The sequence below is a fragment of the Cololabis saira genome, chromosome 15, assembly GCF_033807715.1.
Source record: "Cololabis saira isolate AMF1-May2022 chromosome 15, fColSai1.1, whole genome shotgun sequence".
In the NCBI taxonomy this organism is placed as follows: Eukaryota; Metazoa; Chordata; class Actinopteri; order Beloniformes; family Belonidae; genus Cololabis; species Cololabis saira.
This window is the reverse complement of record NC_084601.1, coordinates 37,643,136-37,667,329: the sequence shown is the minus strand read 5'-3', so window position 1 is coordinate 37,667,329 and position 24,194 is coordinate 37,643,136. Positions and strand designations below refer to the sequence as shown.

Below are 24,194 nucleotides of genomic sequence, written 5' to 3'. Positions count from 1 at the left end.
GTTTGGCTATAAAAACACCCCACACTGTTCAGAAATAACATCTTTAAAAAAGAACAGAGGTCCTCAGTTTCCTCTGGGTTTTAAAATGATTTCTCCATTTCTGGAAAAACAAAAAAAAAAACAAAAACGTAATATACAATCTAACACAACAAATACAAAATATAAAGATGGTCTCTTCCAGGTGCTGCTCCAAACATTGGAGGATATTTGTGTTCTTTCTTTGCCTTAAAAAAAAAAAAAAAAAAAAAAAAAAAGAAATCATCAAAAAAAAGTGAAATGAAAAAGGGCTGCTGTCGAGGAAAGAGACGGACGAACGCTTCCCAAACGAGATGACGATGAAAAGTGTGTTAGGAATCGCTGTTTTCTTGCGTTGCTGTTGTGCTGTGGTGACGGGAGCTGCTGGCTGACACATTTCCTCAGAAAATGGTCTATTGAATACTTCCTGAGAAATAAAGGAAATATCTACCTGACATGAAGAGACGAGGAGGAGCCGCCCGGTTGAGAGAGAAGGAAGACGCATATATGTGTGGATATATATGAATATATACATATACACTGCAAAAACTCAATCTAACCAGGAATATTTGTCTTATTTCTAGTTAAAATGTCTCATTTTTAGTAAAAAAAAAAATCTCATTACACTTAAAAGAAGACTCATTACCAGAAAAATAACTTGTTATTTGACAATTTTCACCTGTTTCAAGTAAATTTTCACTTGAAATAAGTAGAAAAATCTGCCAGTGGGACAAGATTTATCTTCTTATTACAAGCAAAAAAAAATCTTGTTCCACTGGCAGATTTTTCTACTTATTTTAAGTGAAAATCTACTTGAAACAGGTGAAAATTGTTGTTTTTTTCCAGTGATGAGTCTTGTTTTAAGTGTAATAAGATTTTTTTTTTTACTAAAAGATGAGTCTTGTTTTAAGTGTTGTTTTTTACTAAAAATTAGACATTTTAACTAGAAATAAGACAAATATTCTTGTTAAGATTTTGAGTTTTTGCAGTGCAGTAGCTTTTGTAGTCCAAACATTTTCGTAAAGAAGGTCTGCAAAAACTCAAAATCTTAACAAGAATATGTCTTATTTCTAGTTAAAATGTCTAATTTTTAGTCAAAAAAAAAAAATATCAAAACAAGACTCATCACTGGAAAAAACAATTTTCTCCTGTTTCAAGTAGATTTTCACTTAAAATAAGTAGAAAAATCTGCCAGTGGAACAAGATTTTTTTGCTTGTAATGAGAAGATAAATCTTGTCCCACTGGCAGATTTTTCTACTTATTTCAAGTGAAAATTTACTTGAAACGGGTTCAAATTGTCAAATAAGAAGTTATTTTTCTGGTAATGACTCTTGTTTTAAGTGTAATGAGATTTCTTTGACTAAAAATGAGACGTTTTAACTAAAAATAAGACAAATATTCCTGGTAAGATTTTGAGTTTTTGCAGTGTATCCTTCACCACAAAATACCCAATAATTCTTGATAGTTTTCTTGGTAAATTAGAAAATTTTAATTTCTAATTTAACCACATTCCCCCCTCAAAAAAAAAAGATCCCCACAAATCACGTAACAACCATAGTTTTTCTGAAAAGTAATTCTTTTATTAATATTTTACAATCCTTTATTCATGGTTATGTCATTATTTACTTTATCAGCGCCACTTTGCAAGTGTCATTATTCCATGCTGTCTGACGACAACAACGACAAACAGGGAAAAAAAAACTTAACAAAAAGGAGGTTTGAAGAATGAGAGTCTGTTCAACGACGTGTGACGCGGGACAGAGAGAGATTCACATTTGGGCTGGTGGGGTCGACCTCTCATCCCTCCCGCTCGTCAAAAACAAGTAAACAAAAAAGGTTAAAAGCAGGACTGTCAGTCGAGTGAATACGTGTAGAGTTGTGTGTCTGTCTCTGGGTTTGGCTATAAAAACACCCCACACTGTTCAGAAATAACATCTTTAAAAAAGAACAGAGGTCCTCAGTTTCCTCTGGGTTTTAAAATGATTTCTCCATTTCTGGAAAAACAAAAAAAAAAACAAAAACGTAATATACAATCTAACACAACAAATACAAAATATAAAGATGGTCTCTTCCAGGTGCTGCTCCAAACATTGGAGGATATTTGTGTTCTTTCTTTGCCTTAAAAAAAAAAAAAAAAAAAGAAAAATAAAAGAAAAATCATCAAAAAAAAAGTGAAATGAAAAAGGGCTGCTGTCGAGGAAAGAGACGGACGAACGCTTCCCAAACGAGATGACGATGAAAAGTGTGTTAGGAATCGCTGTTTTCTTGCTTTGCTGTTGTGCTGTGGTGACGGGAGCTGCTGGCTGACACATTTCCTCAGAAAATGGTCTATTGAATACTTCCTGAGAAATAAAGGAAATATCTACCTGACATGAAGAGACGAGGAGGAGCCGCCCGGTTGAGAGAGAAGGAAGACGCATATATGTGTGGATATATATGAATATATACATATACACTGCAAAAACTCAATCTTAACAGGAATATTTGTCTTATTTCTAGTTAAAATGTCTCATTTTTAGTCAAAAAAAAATCTCATTACACTTAAATCAAGAGTCATTACCAGAAAAATAACTTTTTATTTGACAATTTGAACCCGTTTCAAGTAAATTTTCACTTGAAATAAGTAGAAAAATCTGCCAGTGGGACAAGTTTTATCTTCTCATTACAAGCAAAAAAAAATCTTATTCCACTGGCAGATTTTTCTACTTATTTTAAGTGAAAATCTACTTGAAACAGGTGGAAATTGTTGTTTTTTCCAGTGATGAGTCTTGATTTAAATGTAATAAGATTTTTTTTTTTACTAAAAGATGAGTCTTGTTTTAAGTGTTGTTTTTTACTAAAAATTAGACGTTTTAACTAGAAATGAGACAAATATTCTTGTTAAGATTTTGAGTTTTTGCAGTGCAGTAGCTTTTGTAGTCCAAACGTTTTCGTAAAGAAGGTCTGCAAAAACTCAAAATCCTAACAAGAATATTTGTCTTATTTCTAGTTAAAATGTCTCATTTTTAGTTAAAAAAAAAAAAATAATATCAAAACAAGACTCATCACTGGAAAAAACAACAATTTCCACCTGTTTCAAGTAGATTTTCAACTTAAAATAAGTAGAAAAATCTGCCAGTGGAACAAGATTTTTCTGCTTGTAATGAGAAGATAAATATTGTCCCACTGGCAGATTTTTCTACTTATTTCAAGTGAAAATTTACTTGAAACAGGTGAAAATTGTCAAATAACAAGTTATTTTTCCAGCGATGACTCTTGTTTTAAGTGTAATGAGATTTTTTTTTTACTAAAAATGACATTTTAACTAGAAATAAGACAAATATTCTTAAGATTTTGAAGTGTACATACACATACATATATATATATAAAATATAAAAATTAAAAAAAGCTGCAGTTCAGTGTGACGGTGAGAGAAGAAGCTGGATGTTGAGCTGGGCAGTGTTTGAGTTTGTCGTGGGCCCGGTTGAATCCTCCGCTGCGTAAACGTGCAGCGGAGAGAGTGCTGGTGTTCGTGCTCGTCGGCACAGAAAGGAGGAGGAAACGGAGGGAAGAGGAAGAGGTGAGGAAGCGAGGACGGGGAGGCTGGCAGTTTAACGAACAAACCGTCCGTCGAGCTGCTGGTGTCATCCAGCTCCCGCTACGAACGCTCCTCACACTTTTTGCATTAAAGGACTCCGGCTGCATCAAGTCCAGCAGTTTTTGTTTGAGCTGTTCGGATTGAGGAATATTCAAAAAGTATCCGGTAACAGTGAGTCTGCCGGGAACCAGCACGGTGGAGGTGAGAGCAGTTTGGTGACAACGCACTGGCTTCACACTGCAAAAACTCACAATATTACCAGGAATATTTGTCTTATTTCTAGTTAAAATGTCTCATTTTTAGTCAAAAAATATCATTACACTTAAAACAAGAGTCATCACTGGAAAAAACAACAATTTTCACCTGTTCCAAGTAAATTTTCACTTGAAATAAGTAGAAAAATCTGCCAGTGGGACGAGATTTATCTTATTTTTCTACTTATTTTAGGTGAAAATCTACTTGAAACAGGTGAAAATTGTTGTTTTTTCCAGTGATGAGTCTTGTTTTAAGTGTAATGAGATTTTTTTTTACTAAAAATGAGACATTTGAACTAGAAATAAGACAAATATTCTTGTTAAGATTTTGAGTTTTTGCAGTGCAGTAGCTTTTGTAGTCCAAACGTTTTCGTAAAGAAGGTCTGCAAAAACTCAAAATCCTAACAAGAATATTTGTCTTATTTCTAGTTAAAATGTCTCATTTTTAGTCAATAATCTCATTACACTTAAAACAAGACTCATCACTGGAAAAAACAACTATTTTCACCTGTTTCAAGTAGATTTTCACTTAAAATAAGTAGAAAAATCTGCCAGTGGAACAAGATTTTTTTGCTTGTAATAAGAAGATAAATCTTGTCTCACTGGCAGATTTTTCTACTTATTTCAAGTGAAAATTTACTTGAAACAGGTGAAAATTGTCAAATAAGTTATTTTTCCAGTGATGACTCTTGTTTTAAGTGTCATGAGTTATAAATAAGACAAATATTCCTGGTAAGATTGAGTTTTTGCAGTGCAGTGATACATTGTTTCCGTCACACTTTCTTACATTCAGCTCCACTGTGCTGGGTAAACGGCAGAAACACCTCAAACTCAACAAAAACTACACGCATGATTACATTTTGCCAGAAGGGGGGGAAAAAAAAAATGGAAGTTTGTTGTTTTTTCTCTCTGTCAAACAGCTTGAAAAGTGTTACATAAAGACAGTTACTACCGACACCTCACACTCCAACGCGGCTCGCCGGGAAACGGCAGGGCGGGATATTTTTAGAGCGGCCACAGTAGCCAAACACACGTTTACCTCTTTGCACTAACACAACAGCGGCAAACGGCAAAAGTGTGAGCGACAAACGTTCACCCACGCGGCTGCGTTTACCGTGAGGTGAAGGCCGGTTGCCAGGGTGACGTTTCACTGCAAAAACTCAGTCTTACCAGGAATATTTGTCTTATTTCTAGTTAAAATGTCTCTTTTTTTAGTCAAAAAAATCTCATTACACTTAAAACTAGAGTCATTACCAGAAAAATACCTTGTTATTTGACAATTTCCACCTGTTTCAAGTGAATTTTCACTTAAAATAAGTAAAAAAATCTGCCAGTGGGACAAGATTTATCTTCTCATTACAAGCAAAAAAATCTTGTTCCACTGGCAGATTTTTCTACTTATTTTAAGTGAAAATCTACTTGAAACAGGTGAAAATTGTTGTTTTTTTTCCCAATGATGAGTCTTGTTTTAAATGTTTTTTTACTAAAAATGAGACATTTTAACTAGAAATAAGACAAATATTCCTGGTAAGATTTAGAGTTTTTGCAGTGCAGTAGCTTTTGTAGTCCAAATGTTTTCGTAAGGAAGGTCTGCAAAAACTCAAAATCTTAAAAAGAATATTTGTCTTATTTCTAGTTAAAATGTCTCATTTTTAGTAAAAAAAAAAAAAAATCTCATTACACTTAAAACAAGAGTCATCACTGGAAAAAACAACAATTTTCACCTGTTTCAAGTAAATTTTCACTTAAAATAAGTAGAAAAATCTGCCAGTGGGACAAGATTTATCTTCTCATTACAAGCAAAAAAAATCTTGTTGGCAGATTTTTCTACTTATTTCAAGTGAAAATCTACTTGAAACAGGTGAAAATTTTTGTTTTTTTTCCAGTGATGAGTCTTGTTTTAAATGTACCGGTAATGAGATTTTTTTGACTAAAAATGAGACATTTTAACTAGAAATAAGACAAATATTCTTGTCAAGATTGAGTTTTTGCAGAAAAAGGAGTGAAAGAATTGGAGTTTACTCTTTTGTACAAAACAGTTCAACATAATTTGGTGCAAAAGAGTTAAATTTCCACGATTTGGTGTTGATTGCTGCCCCGCCGCGTCACAGATGTGGGAAAGCCCTCCAGGTTTTGTTTCATGACTGATTCTGTACGAGTGATTCACCAGTTTCTCTTTGGTCCTAACAGAACAGAAAACGGAGCCGTTATAAAGCAACACAACAGGGTTCCAGGGACGAGAGAGTCTGCTTACTGTGACTGATCTTGTGTCTGTTTACGTAAAGGATGCAAAAAAAAAGAAAAAAGTGTGATGATGGAGGGATACGGAGGAAGAAGAGGAGGAGAGAGTTGTCTCTGGGGCGGTAAGGCGTAATTCAGAGGCTGAGGAAAGGAGGAGGTGTGCCTCTCCTCTCCTCTCCAGCCCTCTTGTTTCCTTGCCCCAGGGAGGTGAGGTCAAATCCAGGAATGTCAGCAGGCGGATCACCCTTCATCGTCCATCGGTCTGTCCTTCTCTTACTTTCTCAGCGGTCCGTTCATCTATCGGCCTATCTGCCTGCGTGTGTGCAGGTCACTGGAGGTCTCGGTCCTCCAGGTACCGGTACTCAAACGTGAAGCCCTCCTTCTTCCGCTGGCCCCACTTCTCATAGTCGAAGTAAATGTACGTCCCCTGGAAGGAAAGAAAAAACACATGAAACTAAACTTTCAAGACAGTTTTACCCATAGACATGTATCCGTATCCTTCCATGGAGCTGCTGCGATACGTCAACGTCGCCGCCATATTGGATGTGGCAAGAAACTAATACAAGTAAATGGACTTATTTTCATAAAGCGCCTTTCTACAAAGAAATTTACGTTTTACGTCTCATTTATTCATTCACACATGCATGCACTTTTTTCCTCTTTTTTTCTTCCTCCTTTTTCATCTTTGTTCCTTTTTTCATTTTTTCCTATTTTCTTTCTTTTCTCTTTTTTCATCTTTTGTTCCTCTTTTTTCATTTCTTCCTATTTTCTTTCTTTTCTCTTTTTTTCCTATTTTTCCCTCTTTTTTTAATTTTTTCCTCTTTTCTTTCTTTACTCCCTATTTTTCCCTCTTTTTTTCATCTTTTTTCCTTTTTTCCTATTCTTTCTTTTCTCTTTTTTTTCCCTCTTTTTTCCTCTTTGTTCCTCTTTTTTAATTTCTTCCTATTTTCTTTCTTTTCTCTTTTTTTCCTATTTTTCCCTCCTTTTTACATCTTTTTTTTGTCTTTTTTTTAATTTTTTTCCTCTTTTCTTTCTTCTCTTTTTTGATCTTTTTCCTATTTTTTTCCACTTTTCTCCTTATTTTCATAAAGCGCCTTTCTACAAAGAAATTTACGTTTTACGTCTCATTTATTCAGTCACACATGCACTTTTTTCCTCTTTTTTTCTTCCTCCTTTTTCATCTTTGTTCCTTTTTTCATTTTTTCCTATTTTCTTTCTTTTCTCTTTTTTCATCTTTTGTTCCTCTTTTTTCATTTCTTGCCATTTTCTTTCTTTTCTCTTTTTTTCCTATTTTTCCCTCTTTCATTTTTTCCTCTTTTCTTTCTTTACTCCCTATTTTTCCCTCTTTTTTTCATCTTTTTTCCTCTTTGTTCCTTTTTTCCTATTCTTTCTTTTCTCTTTTTTTCCCTCTTTTTTCCTCTTTGTTCCTCTTTTTTAATTTCTTCCTATTTTCTTTCTTTTCTCTTTTTTTCCTATTTTTCCCTCCTTTTTACATCTTTTTTTTGTCTTTTTTTAATTTTTTTCCTCTTTTCTTTCTTCTCTTTTTTGATCTTTTTCCTATTTTTTTCTTCTTTTCTCCTTATTTTCATAAAGCGCCTTTCTACAAAGAAATGTACGTCTTACGTCTCATTTATTCATTCACACACGCACTAATATACTTTGGAAACAGTTTAGGCACCAAATATAATATATTTAATTTTCTCAGATGGCAAAAATAAGAACTTTATTGATCCCACATAGGAGTAATTCATGTTATATCAGCTATAGAGCACAAGGTAGTGCCAAAAAACGATATATATCCCCCCTCACAAAAATAAGAAAAATAGAGAAACATATTTTCTCATCAACAAAACATATTTTAAAATTTTCAAGTAACAAAATAACATATTTGAACCATTTTTCAGACAATAAAGTTCTTATTTTTGCCATCTGAGAAAATTAAATATATTATATTTGGTGCCTAACTGTTTCCCAAGTATATTAGTGCATGTGTGAATGAATAAATTAGATGTAAAACGTATCCCCCCTCACACAAATAAGAAAAATAGAGAAACATATTTTCGCATCAACAAAGCATATTTTACATAAACATATTTTATATTTTTCAAGTAACAAAATAACATATTTGAACCATTTTTCAGATTTTTTCCAGTTATTTTATTGTCTGAAAAATGGTTCAAATATGTTATTTTGTTATTTGAAAAATTTTAAATTTGTTTTGTTGATGAGAAAATGTGTTTCTCTATTTTTCTTTTTATTTTAAGTTTAAATGTTGAGAAAAAAGTCAAAATGTCGAGATGTTGAGATACAATTTCGAGAAAAAAGTCAAAATGTCGAGAAAAAAAAGTCAAAATTTCGTGAATAAAGTTGAAATGTTGAGAAAAAAGGCGAAATTTCGACTTTATTCTTGAAATTGTATTTCAACATTATTCTTGACATTTCGACTTTTTTCTCGAAGTGCAAAAAAAAAAAAAAAAAAAAATCTTCTCTCAAATATTTTCTCTCCTGCCTGGCCCTGATTCTCTTCCGTAGATGATTCAACGTTTCTTGGAGCGAATCATTTGCCTTCATCGCCTGAATGTTTGCTCTGTAGTGAGGAAGTTGTCCGATAACAAAAAGAGTCACGTGGAAAGACATTTTCATGCTACATTTGCAGCCGAGGACCCAGTTATAACTAATATAGAAACATGCAGCATGTGTTGTCTTCATTCTAAGGCTTATACAAGACTTTTCATTTTTTGCGGCTCCAAACATTCGTTTTTTTGTGTTTTTGGTCCAATATGGCTCTTTCAACATCTTGGGTTGCCGACCCCTGTTTTAGGCAAATCCCAGTAATATAGTTGAGCTTTTATCACCCGGCCGTGTCAAACTAACCTGCTCAAACTCGTCCGTGATGGTCTTGGGCTCTTCGTGCCGCTGGAACCACATCATGTACTTGGTGTGGAACCTCCAAGACTGCTTCTTCAGGGCTTTGGCTGCCAGATACTGGGCCTTCGTGCCCTGCAGAGACACAGAAGAGAGAGGATGAATAACCGAGGAGAAGAGACACATGGGAATGATGAGGAAGCAATTAGACGTCCTAACATGTGATGGAGACCGAAATCTGTGGTTCACAGTGAAAGCAACTAGTGTGTGATCCGATTGATCGGGCCCGATCACGGCATTTTCAAAACATCGGTATCGGCCAAAAAAGTATCGGGACATGCCTAGTTATTAATGTTTTTAATATATATTAAATCCTTTTATATATCGTTGCATTTAACTTCACTTCCGGCCAGAAGTAAGAGAAACTAACATGGTTTCCATGTTTGAATTGTGAAATGTTCTATTTGTTCATGTTCATTAAGCTGCTGCTTCATTTCATTCATTCAGAATGTTGCACTAAGGTTAAGCCAAAAAGTATTTTAATTTTCTTGTGTTTGTGAGTTTGACTGGATGTCATTCAACTACCTCTTTTGAAGTTACATTTATTTATTTTTGTTATTGCACTATTCTGCACTTTTTGTTTTAGTTTACAATGTCATGTTTTTACATTTTGTGGCACCAGAGCTGATAAGCTTTGTTGAAATAAATGTCCATGTTGTTCTCCAATGGACAATAAAAGAAACTTGGGATAATTTAGTTGTTTGTTTTTTTTTTTTTTTTTTTTTTTTTTTTTTTAATTCATTGCCAAAATGTATCTGATCGGGAAAAAGTATTGGAAATGTATCGGGAGCCAAAAAAAGTGATCGGATCGGGAAAAATTGGGATCGGTAGAAACTCAAACTCAAGTGATCGGGAGCTAAAAAAATCCTGATCGGGACAACCCTAATTTTTATACATGTTTAAAGTTTCTTTACAGGCTGAGGGATCGATAGTTTTAATAGACAGCTTCATGTCTTCCAGAAAGCACTCAAATTTAAGATGTATTTTTGTAAACGGTGTTACTCAGTTTTCGTCTATTTATTCCTAAAATTACACTAAAAGTACTTTTTTCTGGTGATTTGAAAAAGCAAAATTTTACAAAACTGTATTAGAAACAGCTTTTCACGTCTGCAGGTCACATGACTTGTCATAAGGAGCCACTGAAATCAAAAATCTTAACAAGAATATTTGTCTTATTTCTAGTTAAAATGTCTCATTTTTAGTCAAAAAAAAAATATCATTACACTTAAAACAAGACTCATCACTGGAAAAAACAACAATTTTCACCTGTTTCAAGTAGATTTTCACTTAAAATAAGTAGAAAAATCTGTCAGTGGAACAAGATTGTTTTGCTTGTAATGAGAAGATAAATCTTGTTCCACTGGCAGATTGTTCTACTTATTTCAAGTGAAAATTGTGAATGTAAGAAAGTGTGACGGAAACAATGTATCACTGCAAAAACTCTAAATCTTACCAGGGATATTTGTCTTATTTCTAGTCAAAATGTCTCATTTTTAGTCAAAAAAAATCTCATGACACTTAAAACAAGAGTCATCACTGGAAAAATAACTTATTTGACAATTTTCACCTGTTTCAAGTAAATTTTCACTTGAAATAAGTAGAAAATCTGCCAGTGGAACAAGATTTATCTTCTCATTACAAGCAAAAACACCTTGTTCCACTGGCAGATTTTTCTACTTATTTTAAGTGAAAATCTACTTGAAGCAGGTGAAAATTGTTGTTTTTTCCAGTAATGACTCTTGTTTTAAGTGTAATGAGATTTTTTGACTAAAAATGAGACATTTTAACTAGAAATAAGACAAATATTCCTGGTAAGTTTTTGAGTTTTTGCAGTGAAGTCAGGTCCCTGCTTCAGTACACCTGATTCAGATGAATCGATAAATCATCATAAAGTTGTCATCTGCGTATCATGTGTGTTGAAGCAGAGAAACATCTCAAATGACCAAAATGAGAAAAAATTTGGAAATATCCCTTCAGCGTTTAGAAGTTGAGCAGATGTGACAATGTTTGGAGGATGTGGGCCTGACATTTCCTCTGGAAGCCACAGGCCAAATGTTTCAGTCAGAATCTGCTCACACAGAGTAAGAACATCCACATGATAGAGAAAACTGTAAGCTAAAGAGCTCTATGAACGTGTGAATGAGTCTGGTCTAAATAAAAAGGTGCTTAGTGGGGTCAAAAAGACGAGAAAGCTTGACGTGACTTCAGTCCGCTGGCTGTTGAGGTGATTCGGGGACAAAAACCTTGTCGTTTGTGCGGTTTCTGTGGTTTGTCTGGGGGCCACGTGTTGGCCAACAGGCAGCAGCTGCAGACACTAATGCTGTTAATGAGCAGCACGACTTTAATTAAAGTGTTCCCAACGACGCCGGCGTCACAGCACATTTTCTGGGAAGATGAAGACGGTGCGACAGCGTTTGTGGGAATGGTTTCCGGCTGAGCATCTGCTTCCAGCAGCTGGCTGAGTGTCAGGTATTTCATTTTATTACAAGTCTGTATAGAAGGGCTCCATTTACAGTCAACGTTACTTTAAATAATGTGTGTTTTAAATACGTCACAAAATGCAGCCACAGTCATCACTTTGAGATAATATCATATAAGAGCATCTGTGGTGGTTTACACTGCAAAAACTCAAAATGTTACCAGGAATATTTGTCTTATTTCTAGTTAAAATGTCTCATTTTTAGTCAAAAAATCTCATTACACTTAAAACAAGAGTCATTACCAGAAAAATAACTTGTTATTTGACAATTTTCACCTGTTTCAATTAAACTTTCACTTGAAATAAGTAGAAAAATCTGCCAGTGGGACAAGATTTATCTTCACATTACAAGCAAAAAAATCTTGTTCCACTGGCAGATTTTTCTACTTATTTTAAGTGAAAATCTACTTGAAACAGGTGAAAATTGTTGTTTTTTCCAGTGATGAGTCTTGTTTTAAGTGTAATGGGATTTTCTTTGACTAAAAATGAGACATTTTAACTAGAAATAAGACAAATATTCTTGTTAAGATTTTGAGTTTTTGCAGTGTGAGCTGTTTGGGATAAAAACATACAGGTTGCATTCACACATTTCACAAAAGAGAAAATACTGAACTCCATGAGAATTTTTGTTTGTAAACCGTAGATACATCCTTAACGTCATGGCAACAGGAAAGCCACATGATGCTGTACTCCAGGGAACCAGAAAAAAAATAAAAAAATCCAACCATTTTTAAAACACACAGACGATTACGTTTAGACTTATTTCAGAAATGTGCAGAGAATTGACCCACATCATGTTCTGCCAAAGGCAAAAGGCACTCCGGCTGTCTGTCATCAGCTTTGGTTTCATTACAAATGAGAAAAAAGACAGATTTTAGAGTCTAGAGAGACCTGGGATGCACTGCAAAAACCTCAAAATCTTACCAGGAATATGTGTCTTATTTCTAGTTAAAATGTCTAATTTTTAGTCAAAAAAAAAAAAAAAAAAAATCACATTACACTTAAAACAAGAGTCGTTACCAGAAAAATAACTTATTTGACAATTTTCACCTGTTTCAAGTAAATTTTCACTTGAAATAAGTAGAAAAATCTGCCAGTGAGACAAGATTTATCTTCTCATTACAAGCAAAAAAAAAATCTTGTTCCACTGGCAGATTTTTCTACTTATTTTAAGTGAAAATCTACTTGAAACAGGTGAAAATTGTAGTTTTTTTCCAGTGATGACTCTTGTTTTAAGTGTAATGAGATTTTTTTTTTTTACTAAAATTGATACATTTTAACTAGAAATAAGACAAATATTCTTGTTAAGATTTTGATTTTTTTGCAGTGCTAGTCTAGTCAGTTGCAGTGTGGCTGCAGTCTGATTTTTTTTTTTTAACATGTTTTTCTCTCTTTCAGATTCAAAAACATTGTGTTTTCTTGTGATGAAAACTTGCTCAACAGGCTTCCACTTCTGAACCTCTGAGTTCATTAAAAAACTAATTCCACAATGCTCCCAAACTTTACTTAAGATCCCATGACTTTAACAGATTTTTCTTGACCATCTGTGAATCTTGCTTCATTTAACTCCATATATTTTTCAGAGAAATCCTTGTTTTTGTCATTTAGTTAATAATATACGTAACCTGCAACCTTTGACAGTTATTTTAAACAAAGTAATTTGGAGGAGTTTCTGCGTGTTAATTTGATTGTAAAAACGACATAATACGTCTCCTTTGAGGAAATGATTTCCTAATCTCTTTGGAAGTTTTCTCCCTTTGTGTCTAATTTTACTTCAACCCAATCAACTTCAATTTTACACAGAAGTCTTTAAAACCAACCTCGTGCTGTTTGATTCAGATTACAAATGTGTTTTGTTTTTTATTCTGTTGCATCCAGTTAAAGAAGAGAGCACACTTGAAAAACTCACTTCTAAGTGAGAAAAATAAAGCTTTGAGAAATCTAGTTAAAGACAATGGACAAAGACAGTTTTGCTTAAACTAAAAAGACAGTTTTGATTAGATTTATTGAATATTATGCTTATTTCTAGAGGAGCTGTTTACATCTCTCAGCAGCCTCATGTCATTTTACATCCATCCATTCGTGATCTCTACCTCTTATTCCTATTTATGGTCATGAAGACCTGCAGGGGAATATTTATTTCTCGTTAAAATGCTGTTGTTTTCTACGACAGAGTATTAGGGCCAAACAAAAAAACAAAAAAAGGAAATTACGAGAATAAAGTCATAATGTAATGAGAATAAAGTCGTAAAATTACGAGAATAAAGTCATAATATTACGAGAATAAAGTCGTAAAATTACGAGAATAAAGTCATAATATTACGAGAATAAAGTCGTAATATATTATAAATATATAAATATAACTTCACAAGATGCTCAATATTCCTCATTTTAACACAGGGAGAAGAAGCTCTTCCTGTTAGAGTTCTCATAAATTATATTCTCATAATATTACAACTTTATTCTCGCAACATTACAACTTTATTCTCGCAACATTACGACTTTATTCTCGTAATTTTACGACTTTATTCTCGTAATTTTACGACTTTATTCTCGTAATGTTACGACTTTATTCTCGTAATTTTACGACTTTATTCTCGTAATTTTACGACTTTATTCTCGTAATATTACGACTTTATTCTCGTAATTTTACGACTTTATTCTCGTAATTTTACGACTTTATTCTCGTAATATTACGACTTTATTCTCGTAATATTACGACTTTATTCTCGTAATATTACGACTTTATTCTCATAATATTACGACTTTATTCTCATAATATTACGACTTTATTCTCATAATATTACGACTTTATTCTATTACGACTTTATTCTCGCAACATTACGACTTTATTCTCGTAATTTTACGACTTTATTCTCATTATATTACGACTTTATTCTCGTAATTTTACGACTTTATTCTCATAATATTACGACTTTATTCTCATAATATTACGACTTTATTCTATTACGACTTTATTCTCGCAACATTACGACTTTATTCTCGTAATTTTACGACTTTATTCTCATTATATTATGACTTTATTCTCGTAATTTCAAATTTTTTTTGTCTTAGTTTGGCCCTAATACTCCGTCGTAGTTTTCCCCCTGTAGGCACGCTAAATAATATAAGTTTACGTATCATCTTGCGTTTACCACTTTCTCACAGGCTTGTGAAAACAGTTGTAAACAGCTTGTATAACATTACACATGTTTCTCATGGATTGTTTTTGTCTTGCATGTTTATATAAAAGTTAAAATCTTTTAATAACTGCAAAAACTCAAAATCTTAACAAGAATATTTTTTTTATTTCTATGTCTAATTTTTAGTAAAAAAAAATCTCATTACACTTAAAACAAGACTCATCACTGGAAAAAAGTGAACATTTATGAAAACAGGCTTTCAATGCTGCTGAAATATTATGATTCAAGTCTGATTGTTGCACAGTTTTCACAAACACCAACAGTGCACCACACTGCGAAAACTCAAAATCCTAAAGAAGAAAATAATATGTCTTCTTTCTAGTTCAAATGTCTCATTTTTAGTAAAATAAAAATCTCATTACACTTAAAACAAGACTCATCACTGGAAAAAACAACAATTTTCACCTGTTTCAAGTAGATTTTCACCTAAAATAAGTAGAAAAATAAGATAAATCTTGTCCCGCTGGCAGATTTTTCTACTTATTTCAAGTGAAAATGTACTTGAAACAGGTGAAAATTGTCAAATAAGTTATTTTTCTGGTGATGACTCTTGTTTTAAGTGTAATGTGATTTTTTTGACTAAAAATAAGACATTTTAACTAGAAATAAGACAAATATTCCTGGTAAGATTTTGAGTTTTTGCAGTGAGGACTACAGCTCGGACGCAGAGCCACATATTTTTCATAATTGTCATTCAGCTATGGCAGAACTCACCTCCAGGTAGTAAAAGATGAAGAAGAGCGTTTCCGTGGAAAGTCTCTGGTAAAACTCTACAGTGTCAGAGTGGGGAGGCGGCACCTGGTGGTGGAAAGGCAGGGTGGGGCACGGGTTCCTCATCAGGTACTGCCTGAAACGGGGGCAAACAGGAAGTGCATGATGTTAGGACAAATGGACACATTCAAACAGAATTTTTGAACTTTATTTAACCAGGTAAGTCAGTTGAGAACAGTTTCTAGTTTACAATGACTGCGTTTACATGCAGTCAATAACCCTTTTAAAACCCGAATATTCAGTCATGTAAACGCCAAACGGAATATCCCCATCAAACGGAACATGAATTTGTTTTCTGCACATGTTCTGTTCACAAGGAATCCTGGTCTTTTGAGTCCAGGAAGTTCTTATAAACACGGAGAAACACAAGACCAGGAGGAGACTAATCACTTCATAAATGTAATGAAGGATATGAACATTTCTGCATTTGTAGACGGTAGAAAGTACCGGGATAGAAGATTTACAAGAAGGTAAGTGAAAAGTTGCGCGAAGCAGCATTTGTTTTGAATTTGGATACAGGAAGTAGAAGCAGAAATTACGGGAATTGCGTCATGATGTTCTCCGTGCGTCGCTGGTTTGATCCAGATATCCCAAATGATTAATTACCATGGAAACGGAATATTCTGAATGTTTCAGTAACCGGAATATTAGCAATAACCCGAATTTTGACTGCATGTAAATGTAGTCAATGACGACCTGGGCGAGAGGCAGGACAAAGAATCAAACACATACAATCACAGTGAAACAAACAATCAAACACGATGTATAAAAAACACACAACACATAAAAAACATGGGTAAAAAGTGTTAGCGCTGGTCCGGAAGAGTTACAAACATGTGCAATGATCACAGACGAATGTTGGGAGTGTATTTTTGAAGGAGGAGAATGGGATGGATGTGTGAAGTTTAAGTGTTTGCTGCAGATGATTCCAATCACTAGCAGCAGCAAACTTAAATAAATTACAGCCAAAGGAGGTGCAGGTTTTTGGAATGACCGGGTTAATGTAACTGCTTGAACGCACACTGCAAAAACTCTAAATCTTACCAGGAATATTTGTCTTATTTCTAGTTAAAATGTCTCATTTTTAGTCAAAAAAACTCATTACACTTAAAACAAGAGTCATTACCAGAAAAATAACTTATTTGACAATTTTCACCTGTTTCAAGTAATTTTTCACTTGAAATAAGTAGAAAATCTGCCAGACAAGATTTATCTTCTTATTACAAGCAAAAAATCTTGTCCCACTGGCAGATTTTTCTACTTATTTTAAGTGAAAATCTACTTGAAACAGGTGAAAATTGTGTTTTTTTACAGTGATGAGTCTTGTTTTAAGTGTAATGAGATTTTTTTGACTAAAAATGAGACATTTTAACTAGAAATACGACAAATATTCTTGTTAAGTTTTTGCAGTGTGACGCTAACCACAGTTTTACTTGACACCAGAGGACAAAACCAGCGTTGAACTTCTGCACACAAGATGGTGCATTTAATATCTGCTGTTTTTTGATGCTAAGATCTAAATCGTGTTATGATTCTCAGACAGGGGAGTGATGCCGTCCCGTATCCACGTCCAGTTAAGAGTATCCTTATGTTTCCATCGCTAACAGAACGTGATTTGTATAAGAGATCTATTAAGTTCACATATACAGGTGAAAGCAATCCGTTCTTAACATTTGATTTAAGCCACTTAGTAAGACAAAAGAGTACACATATATTTGGATTCTCTCTTTGTTATTGCGAAGATTTGATTTGATTGATCATTTATCAGTTAGCTGATTGACAGGAGAGATGATTTAGATTTATTGTGCAAAAACCTCAGATTTTTACTGGTTTTCAAACATTTTCCTGTGTGTAAATGTAATATTTTGAAGCTTTATCATTTAAAAAAAACAACGAAAACCAAAAACTATTTGACTATATGCACATTTTGAAAAAAAATCTTGTTCCACTGACAGATTTTTCTACTTATTTTAAGTGAAAATCTTCCTGAAACAGGTGAAAATTGTTGTTTTTTCCAATGATGAGTCTTGTTTTAATTGTAATGAGATTTTTTTGACTAAAAATGAGACATTTTAACTAGAAATAAGTTAAATTTCTGTGGCTCCTTATGACAAGTCATGTGACCTGCAGACATGAAAAGCTGTTTCTAATACAGTTTTGTAAAATTTTGCTTTTTCAAATCACCAGAAAAAAGTACTTTTAGTGTAATTTTAGGAATAAATAGATGAAAACTGAGTCCACTGACAGATTTTTCTACTTATTTTAAGTGAAAATCTACCTGAAACTGGTGAAAATTGTTGTTTTTTCCAATGATGAGTCTTGTTTTAAGTGTAATGAGATTTTTTTGACTAAAAATGAGACATTTTAACTGTATAAGAAAGAAACTGAAGAACTCCTCGCTGCTTCAGCCAATCAGGGGCCTCGATTTCTACATTCACCATCAACACTATTCATACACACGTAGTTATTTTGCTATGAAAGTCTGTTTGTAAATAATCTAATGGTAGAATATCAGATGTGTCCTCTCTTTAATGGATTTATACGAAACAGGAACATTTAACTGCAGGTCACGCACACACGTGCACGCCCAGATGCGTTCCCATCCACGCTGTTTATTTTTAGATCAGTGACAAACTCAAAAGTCTGTGTGCCGTGAAAACAACAAGTGTGTCACAACAGAGAGCACGGTGAGTGGTATCTGACTAATGTGGGCCTGAAAACCAGAGCGCGTGAACGCGTGTCCTAGCACGTGTTGAGAGGAACACAGTTACGGAATAGTAGAAAACATCTCTGCCCTGTGTTTATTTCCGTCAACACTTCAATGGCAGGATGTGGAATTAGTAAACGTTGAATTGTGTGCATGCGTGCGTGTGTGAGTGGCAGGAAAACAGGTACTGAGGGACAAACGGGGCTCGAGTGTTTGGATTTAAATGTCAACTGTAGCCGTGTGGGCTGAGCTCACTGCAGGCAAACTAACAACAACAGAACCCTCCATAATCTGCTCTGTAACTGAGAATCCGTTTACATCCGTGTGCTACATTCCTACACATCAGTGTGGCACTAAATTAAAATATTATCTCTGAAACAGTATGTGCAACTCCAGCTGCAGGAGCTCAGTTCTTCAAGTGTTTTCTATTGTAGAAGTTTACAGGAATGCTGGAAACTTCAAATGCAGTTTTCCAAGGAATTTAAAAAAAGCATCATAAATTTAAATTACTGCATTCAAATGATCTGATGAACCTATTTAGCCACTATGAACCACAGCTTTGTTTAAAAACTAACTGAAATAAAAGATTTCTCAGCCTCTGAAGAAACTACAAACATAAAAGCCGTTTAAAAAGTTGAACCTTCTGCTTTAACAGGAAGTCACTGACTTTGCATTAAAGTGATTGTGAACTATATTCGTTTGAAATTATGATTTGTATGTCAAAGGTGTTGAAATTGTGTGTTCACTTCTCTAGACATGAAGATCAAAAGCACAACTCATGTCATAATGAGTTAAAAAATGATCAAATGATCCACAAGAACACAGACTACGTTTACATGCAGTAAACATTCGGGTTATTGCTAATATTCCGGTTACTGAAACATTCAGAATATTCCGTTTACGTGGTAATTAATCATTTGGGATATCTGGATCAAACCAGCGACGCGTGGAGAACATCATGACGCAATTCCCGTCAGTTCTGCTTCTTCTTCCTGTATCCAAATTCAAAACAAACGCTGCTTTGCGCAACTTTTCGCTCACCTTGTAAATCTGGCTATCCCCGTACTTTCTACCATCTACAAATGCAGAAATGTTCATATCCTTCATTACATTTATGAAGTGATTAGTCTCCTCCTCACTCCAAAAGTGTGGCGTGGTCTTATGTTTCACCGTGTTTAGAAGAACTTCCTGCACTGCAAAAACTCAAAATCTTAACAAGAATATTTGTCTTATTTCTAGCTAAAATGTCTCATTTTTAGTCAAAAAAAATCTCATTACACTTAAAACAAGACTCATCACTGGAAAAAACAACAATTTTCACCTGTTTCAAGTAGATTTTCACTTAAAATAAGTAGAAAAATCTGCCAGTGGAACAGGATTTTTTTGCTTGTAATGAGAAGATAAATCTCAGATTTTTCTACTTATTTCAAGTGAAAATTTACTTGAAATAGATGAAAATTTGTCAAATAAGTTATTTATCTGGTGATGACTCTTGTTTTAAGTGTAATGAGATTTTTTGGACTAAAAATGAAACATTTTAACTAGAAATAAGACAAATATTCCTGGTAAGATTTTGAGTTTTTGCAGTGTGGACTCAAAAGACCAGGATTCCTTGTGAACAGAATATGCGCAGAAAACAAATTCCTGTTGATTTGTGGGCGAGTGTTCAGCGTTTACTGCACCTGATTCTCTCAGAGTCGGACGGGTGGGGCATGTGCGTCCACGCCGCCTCCTGCATGGCCTGCTGGTAGAGCTGGTCTTTGGAGAGGGGGACCGGCCCCAGCGGACAGACGCCCAGGGACGGGGCGATGCTGACCTCCGACAGAGAGAGCTGCGGGGCTGATGGAGGACCTGAGGGGGTCGTAGTGCTGCTAGGGAAGATGTCTGGGGAGGAGGAGAACAGGGGAAATGTGAAGAGGTGAAGGAAGAGGTGAAGGAACCCCAAAGTTCAACACAAGATTAGAAATTAGTTTGCAAAATGGGAAGAGGCGTGTCACTAGTGAGAAGAATCTCTAAATGTTTATCTCTAGATCAGGGGTCGGCAACCCAAAATGTTGAAAGAGCCATATTGGACCAAAAACACAAAAAACAAATATGTCTGGAGCCGCAAAAAATGAAAAGTCTTGTATAAGCCTTAGAATGAAGACAACACATGCTGCATGTTTCTATATTAGTTATAACTGGGTCCTCGGCTGCAAATGTAGCCGCTAATGTCTTTCCACATGACTCTTTTTGTTACACGAATCTAGGGAAGAGTATTAGGGCCAGGCAGGAGAAAAATAAAATTTTAGGAGGAGGAAGATTTTTTTTTTCATTATGCACTTCGAGAAAAAAGTCAAAATGTCGAGAAAAAAGTCAAAACGTTGAGAAAAAAAGTCAAAACGTTGAGAAAAAAAGTCAAAACGTTGAGAAAAAAAGTCAAAACGTTGAGAAAAAAAGTCAAAACGTTGAGAAAAAAAGTCAAAACGTTGAGAAAAAAAGTCAAAACGTTGAGAAAAAAAGTCAAAACGTTGAGAAAAAAAGTCAAAACGTTGAGAAAAAAAGTCAAAACGTTGAGAAAAAAAGTCAAAACGTTGAGAAAAAAAGTCAAAACGTTGAGAAAAAAAGTCAAAACGTTGAGAAAAAAAGTCAAAACGTTGAGAAAAAAAGTCAAAACGTTGAGAAAAAAAGTCAAAACGTTGAGAAAAAAAGTCAAAACGTTGAGGAAAAAAGTCAAAACGTTGAGGAAAAAAGTCAAAACGTTGAGGAAAAAAAGTCAAAACGTTGAGGAAAAAAAGTCAAAACGTTGAGGAAAAAAAGTCAAAACGTTGAGGAAAAAAGTCAAAACGTTGAGGAAAAAAGTCAAAACGTTGAGGAAAAAAGTCAAAACGTTGAGGAAAAAAGTCAAAACGTTGAGAAAAAAGTCAAAACGTTGAGGAAAAAAGTCAAAATGTCAAGAAAAAAGTCAAAATGTCAAGATTAATGTTGAAGTACAATCTCGAGAAAAAAGTCAACGTTGAGAAAAAAGTCAAAATGTCAAGAAAAAAGTCAAAATGTCAAGATTAATGTTGAAGTACAATCTCGAGAAAAAAGTCAACGTTGAGAAAAAAGTCAAAATGTCAAGATTAATGTTGAAGTACAATCTCGAGAAAAAAGTCGAAATGTTGAGAAAAATGTCGAGAATTATAAGGGAAAGGAAAAGGGAAGAAAAAAAGAAAAAGAGAGAAAAATAAGAGGAAAAAAGGAAAAAAAAAGTCAAACATTGTTGAAAAAGCTCCAGGAGCCACTAGCGCGGCGGTAAAGAGCCGCATGCGGCTCTAGAGCCACGGATTGCCGACCCCTGCTCTAGATGTTAGGAGACGGGTTTTGAATGCTTTGGTTTTGTCGCAACTGGATTATAGTTTTGTAGTTTGATCAAATACTTCAGTTAAAAATGTGAAGAAATTACAAGTGGCACAAAATAAAGCTGCACGTTGTGCTCTATTGTGTCCTTATAGGTCTAATGTGTCCAGCTGCAGAAGAATCCAGGCTGGTTATCTATAAGACAAAAGGTCTACGTATACTGTGTTCAATTTTCTGAGAAATACAGGACTGTCTCAGAAAATTAGAATATTGTGATAAAGTTCTTTATTTTCTGTAATGCAATTACAAAAAAAATAAATGTCATACATTGTGGATTCATTACAAATCAACTGAAATATTGCAAGCCTTTTATTATTTTAATACTGCTGATTATGGCTTACAGTTTAAGATTAAGATTCCCAGAATATTCTAATTTTTTGAGATAGGATGTTTGAGTTTTCTTAAAGGTATTGTGACATGAAAAACACATTTTTCTTGATTTTTTGTGTTTTGTTGGGTGTCTTGACAACAATTACACCCAAAAAACAACGAACTTTTAACATTCAGTGTATTATGTGCTTTCTGGGATTTTCCGCATAACTATGCAAAAACGGCGCACCTGGTTTGGTGGCGGGTCGTTACGTAACGATCCGCTAAATCACCGCCCCCTCCACCCAGGTCCCTGTCTCCTCTCCTCTCCAGTGCACCATAAAGGCTGATTTATGGTTCCGCGTTACACCGACGCAGAGCCTACGGCGTAGGGTTACGCGGCAACGCGCACCGTATGCTGAACCCTACGGCGTAGGCTCTGCGTCGATTTAACGCGGAACCATAAATCAGGCTTAACACGGAGCTGTTCGAGCCTCTTTTGTTCTAATCACTGGAGGAAAACTGCTAAGAAGACCCGCGGCCACTGACTGGACTTAAGATAAGGGGACAGTGCTGCTTGCATGCCTTTATTTTTATGATTGTTTGCTGTGGTTCGCCCTCCTGCTTTTCCGTGCATGCTTCGCCTGTCGCTCCCGACGCCGCTGTGAGCGTATGGCTGCAGGAGGAGGAGGTTTGGAGGAGGAGCGGAGCAATGATTGACAGGAAAGGGGGGAAAGGAAGCGTTTTTCACGGCGCAAAAAAACACTGTAATAAAAAGCCAGGAATGGAGTACTAGAGTGAAGTTTTTCTTGTTACACTCTTTTAGACACATTTGAGGGATGTTGGCCAAGACTTTTAATAGTGTTAAAAGCATGTTAAAAATGATGTCACAATACCTTTAAGCTGTAAGCCATGATCAGCAATATTAAAATAATAAAAGGCTTGCAATATTTCAGTTGATTTGTAATGAATCCAGAATGTATGACATTTTTGTTTTTGTAATTGCATTACAGAAAATCATATTTTTCTAATTTTCTGAGGAATATACTGGTGACACGATCTCTGAACTGTATGACAGATTCTATTATCATTTTGGTCACCGTGGTTACAATACAAGAATCACATCAGAAAGGAGGTTCATACCGAGGGTGAGAACAAGTTTGATACAGAGAACTGTTTTTACAGAGCCATGATTTGCTGGAACTCTATACCAGTTTATATTTCTAATGCAGGTAGCAAAGATTGGTTTAAGTTTCAGTTGAAACAATATCTTCTAAAATGTAATGACTGATGATTTGACATTTACAAGGACCAAAGTGAAGGTTGAATAGAATTACAGGTAGTGTAAACCCTATCATAATAAGGTGAAAAGTGGTCAAAGAATTCTAAGATAAGGTAATTTAAGGCAGGTATTGGTTATGAAGGTGTTTTATTTGATTTCATTTCTATGTATTTATGTCTGAGAATGATGGTGATTTAGTTTTACCCTCTGTGTGGATTGTGACTAAGGGAGATGTGTCTATTATTGTTTTGTTTGTCATGTATAATGTATGTCTGTTATGTATTAAGTGTTAATTTGTGTGTTATGTGTACAGGACTGTCTCAGAAAATTAGAAAGTCCTTTATTTTCTGTAATGCAAAAATGTCATACATTCTGGATTCATTACAAATCAATTGAAATATTGCAAGCCTTTTATTATTTTAATATTGCCGTTTATGGCTTACAGCTTAAGAAAACTCAAATATCATATCTCAAAAAATCTTAAACTGTAAGCCATAATAAGCAATATTAAAATAATAAAAGGCTTGCAATATTTCAGTTGATTTGTAATGAATCCAGAATGTATAACATTTGTTTTTTTAAATTGCATTACAGAAAATAAAGAACTTTATCACAATATTAAAATTTTCTGAGACAGTCCTGTATGTCGGACCCCAGGAAGAATAGCTAATGCTGTTGCTAATGCTCATGGGGATCCTAAATAAAACAAGAAGATCCCAGGATCTCACCTGGCGTAAGGTGCAGGATCTCACCTGGCGTTAGGTGCAGGGAGGACATGTCTCCCTCGATCCCTGAGCTGAGAGGAGCTCGCTCGGCCATGGCCTTCAGGCTGCTCAGCGGCTCCTGGGGCTGACGGGGGGAGACAGAGAGAATCATGGGTAAGACGTGTCCACACAGTTGTACTTGCAGGGAGGAACTCAAGCTTTTTGGACTTTTTGAAAGCAGCAGCTTCTTCTACGGTTTCATTGCGGGTTCTCTGCCGGACCTGTGGAACCATCCTAGCTGGGAAAACGGTCATGGTACTAATTTGCCTCCATTTACAGAGAATT

General features: G+C 34.8%; 1 protein-coding gene across 1 annotated transcript in view; it reads right to left on the bottom strand.

Moving 5' to 3' along the window:
• Positions 1–5,751: 5,751 nt before the first annotated feature.
• The window catches only part of LOC133460920 (CCR4-NOT transcription complex subunit 3-like), a 56,916-nt gene continuing 38,473 nt past the window's right edge, over positions 5,752–24,194 (bottom strand). Inside the window, exons 13-17 of the mRNA XM_061741633.1 lie at positions 23,898–23,994; positions 19,856–20,057; positions 15,410–15,542; positions 8,963–9,088; positions 5,752–6,515 (exon numbers count right to left, since the gene is read on the bottom strand). Coding sequence (XP_061597617.1) covers positions 6,417–6,515; positions 8,963–9,088; positions 15,410–15,542; positions 19,856–20,057; positions 23,898–23,994 — 657 coding nt within the window. The 3' untranslated portion in view covers positions 5,752–6,416. The remainder of the gene's footprint in view (positions 6,516–8,962; positions 9,089–15,409; positions 15,543–19,855; positions 20,058–23,897; positions 23,995–24,194) is intronic.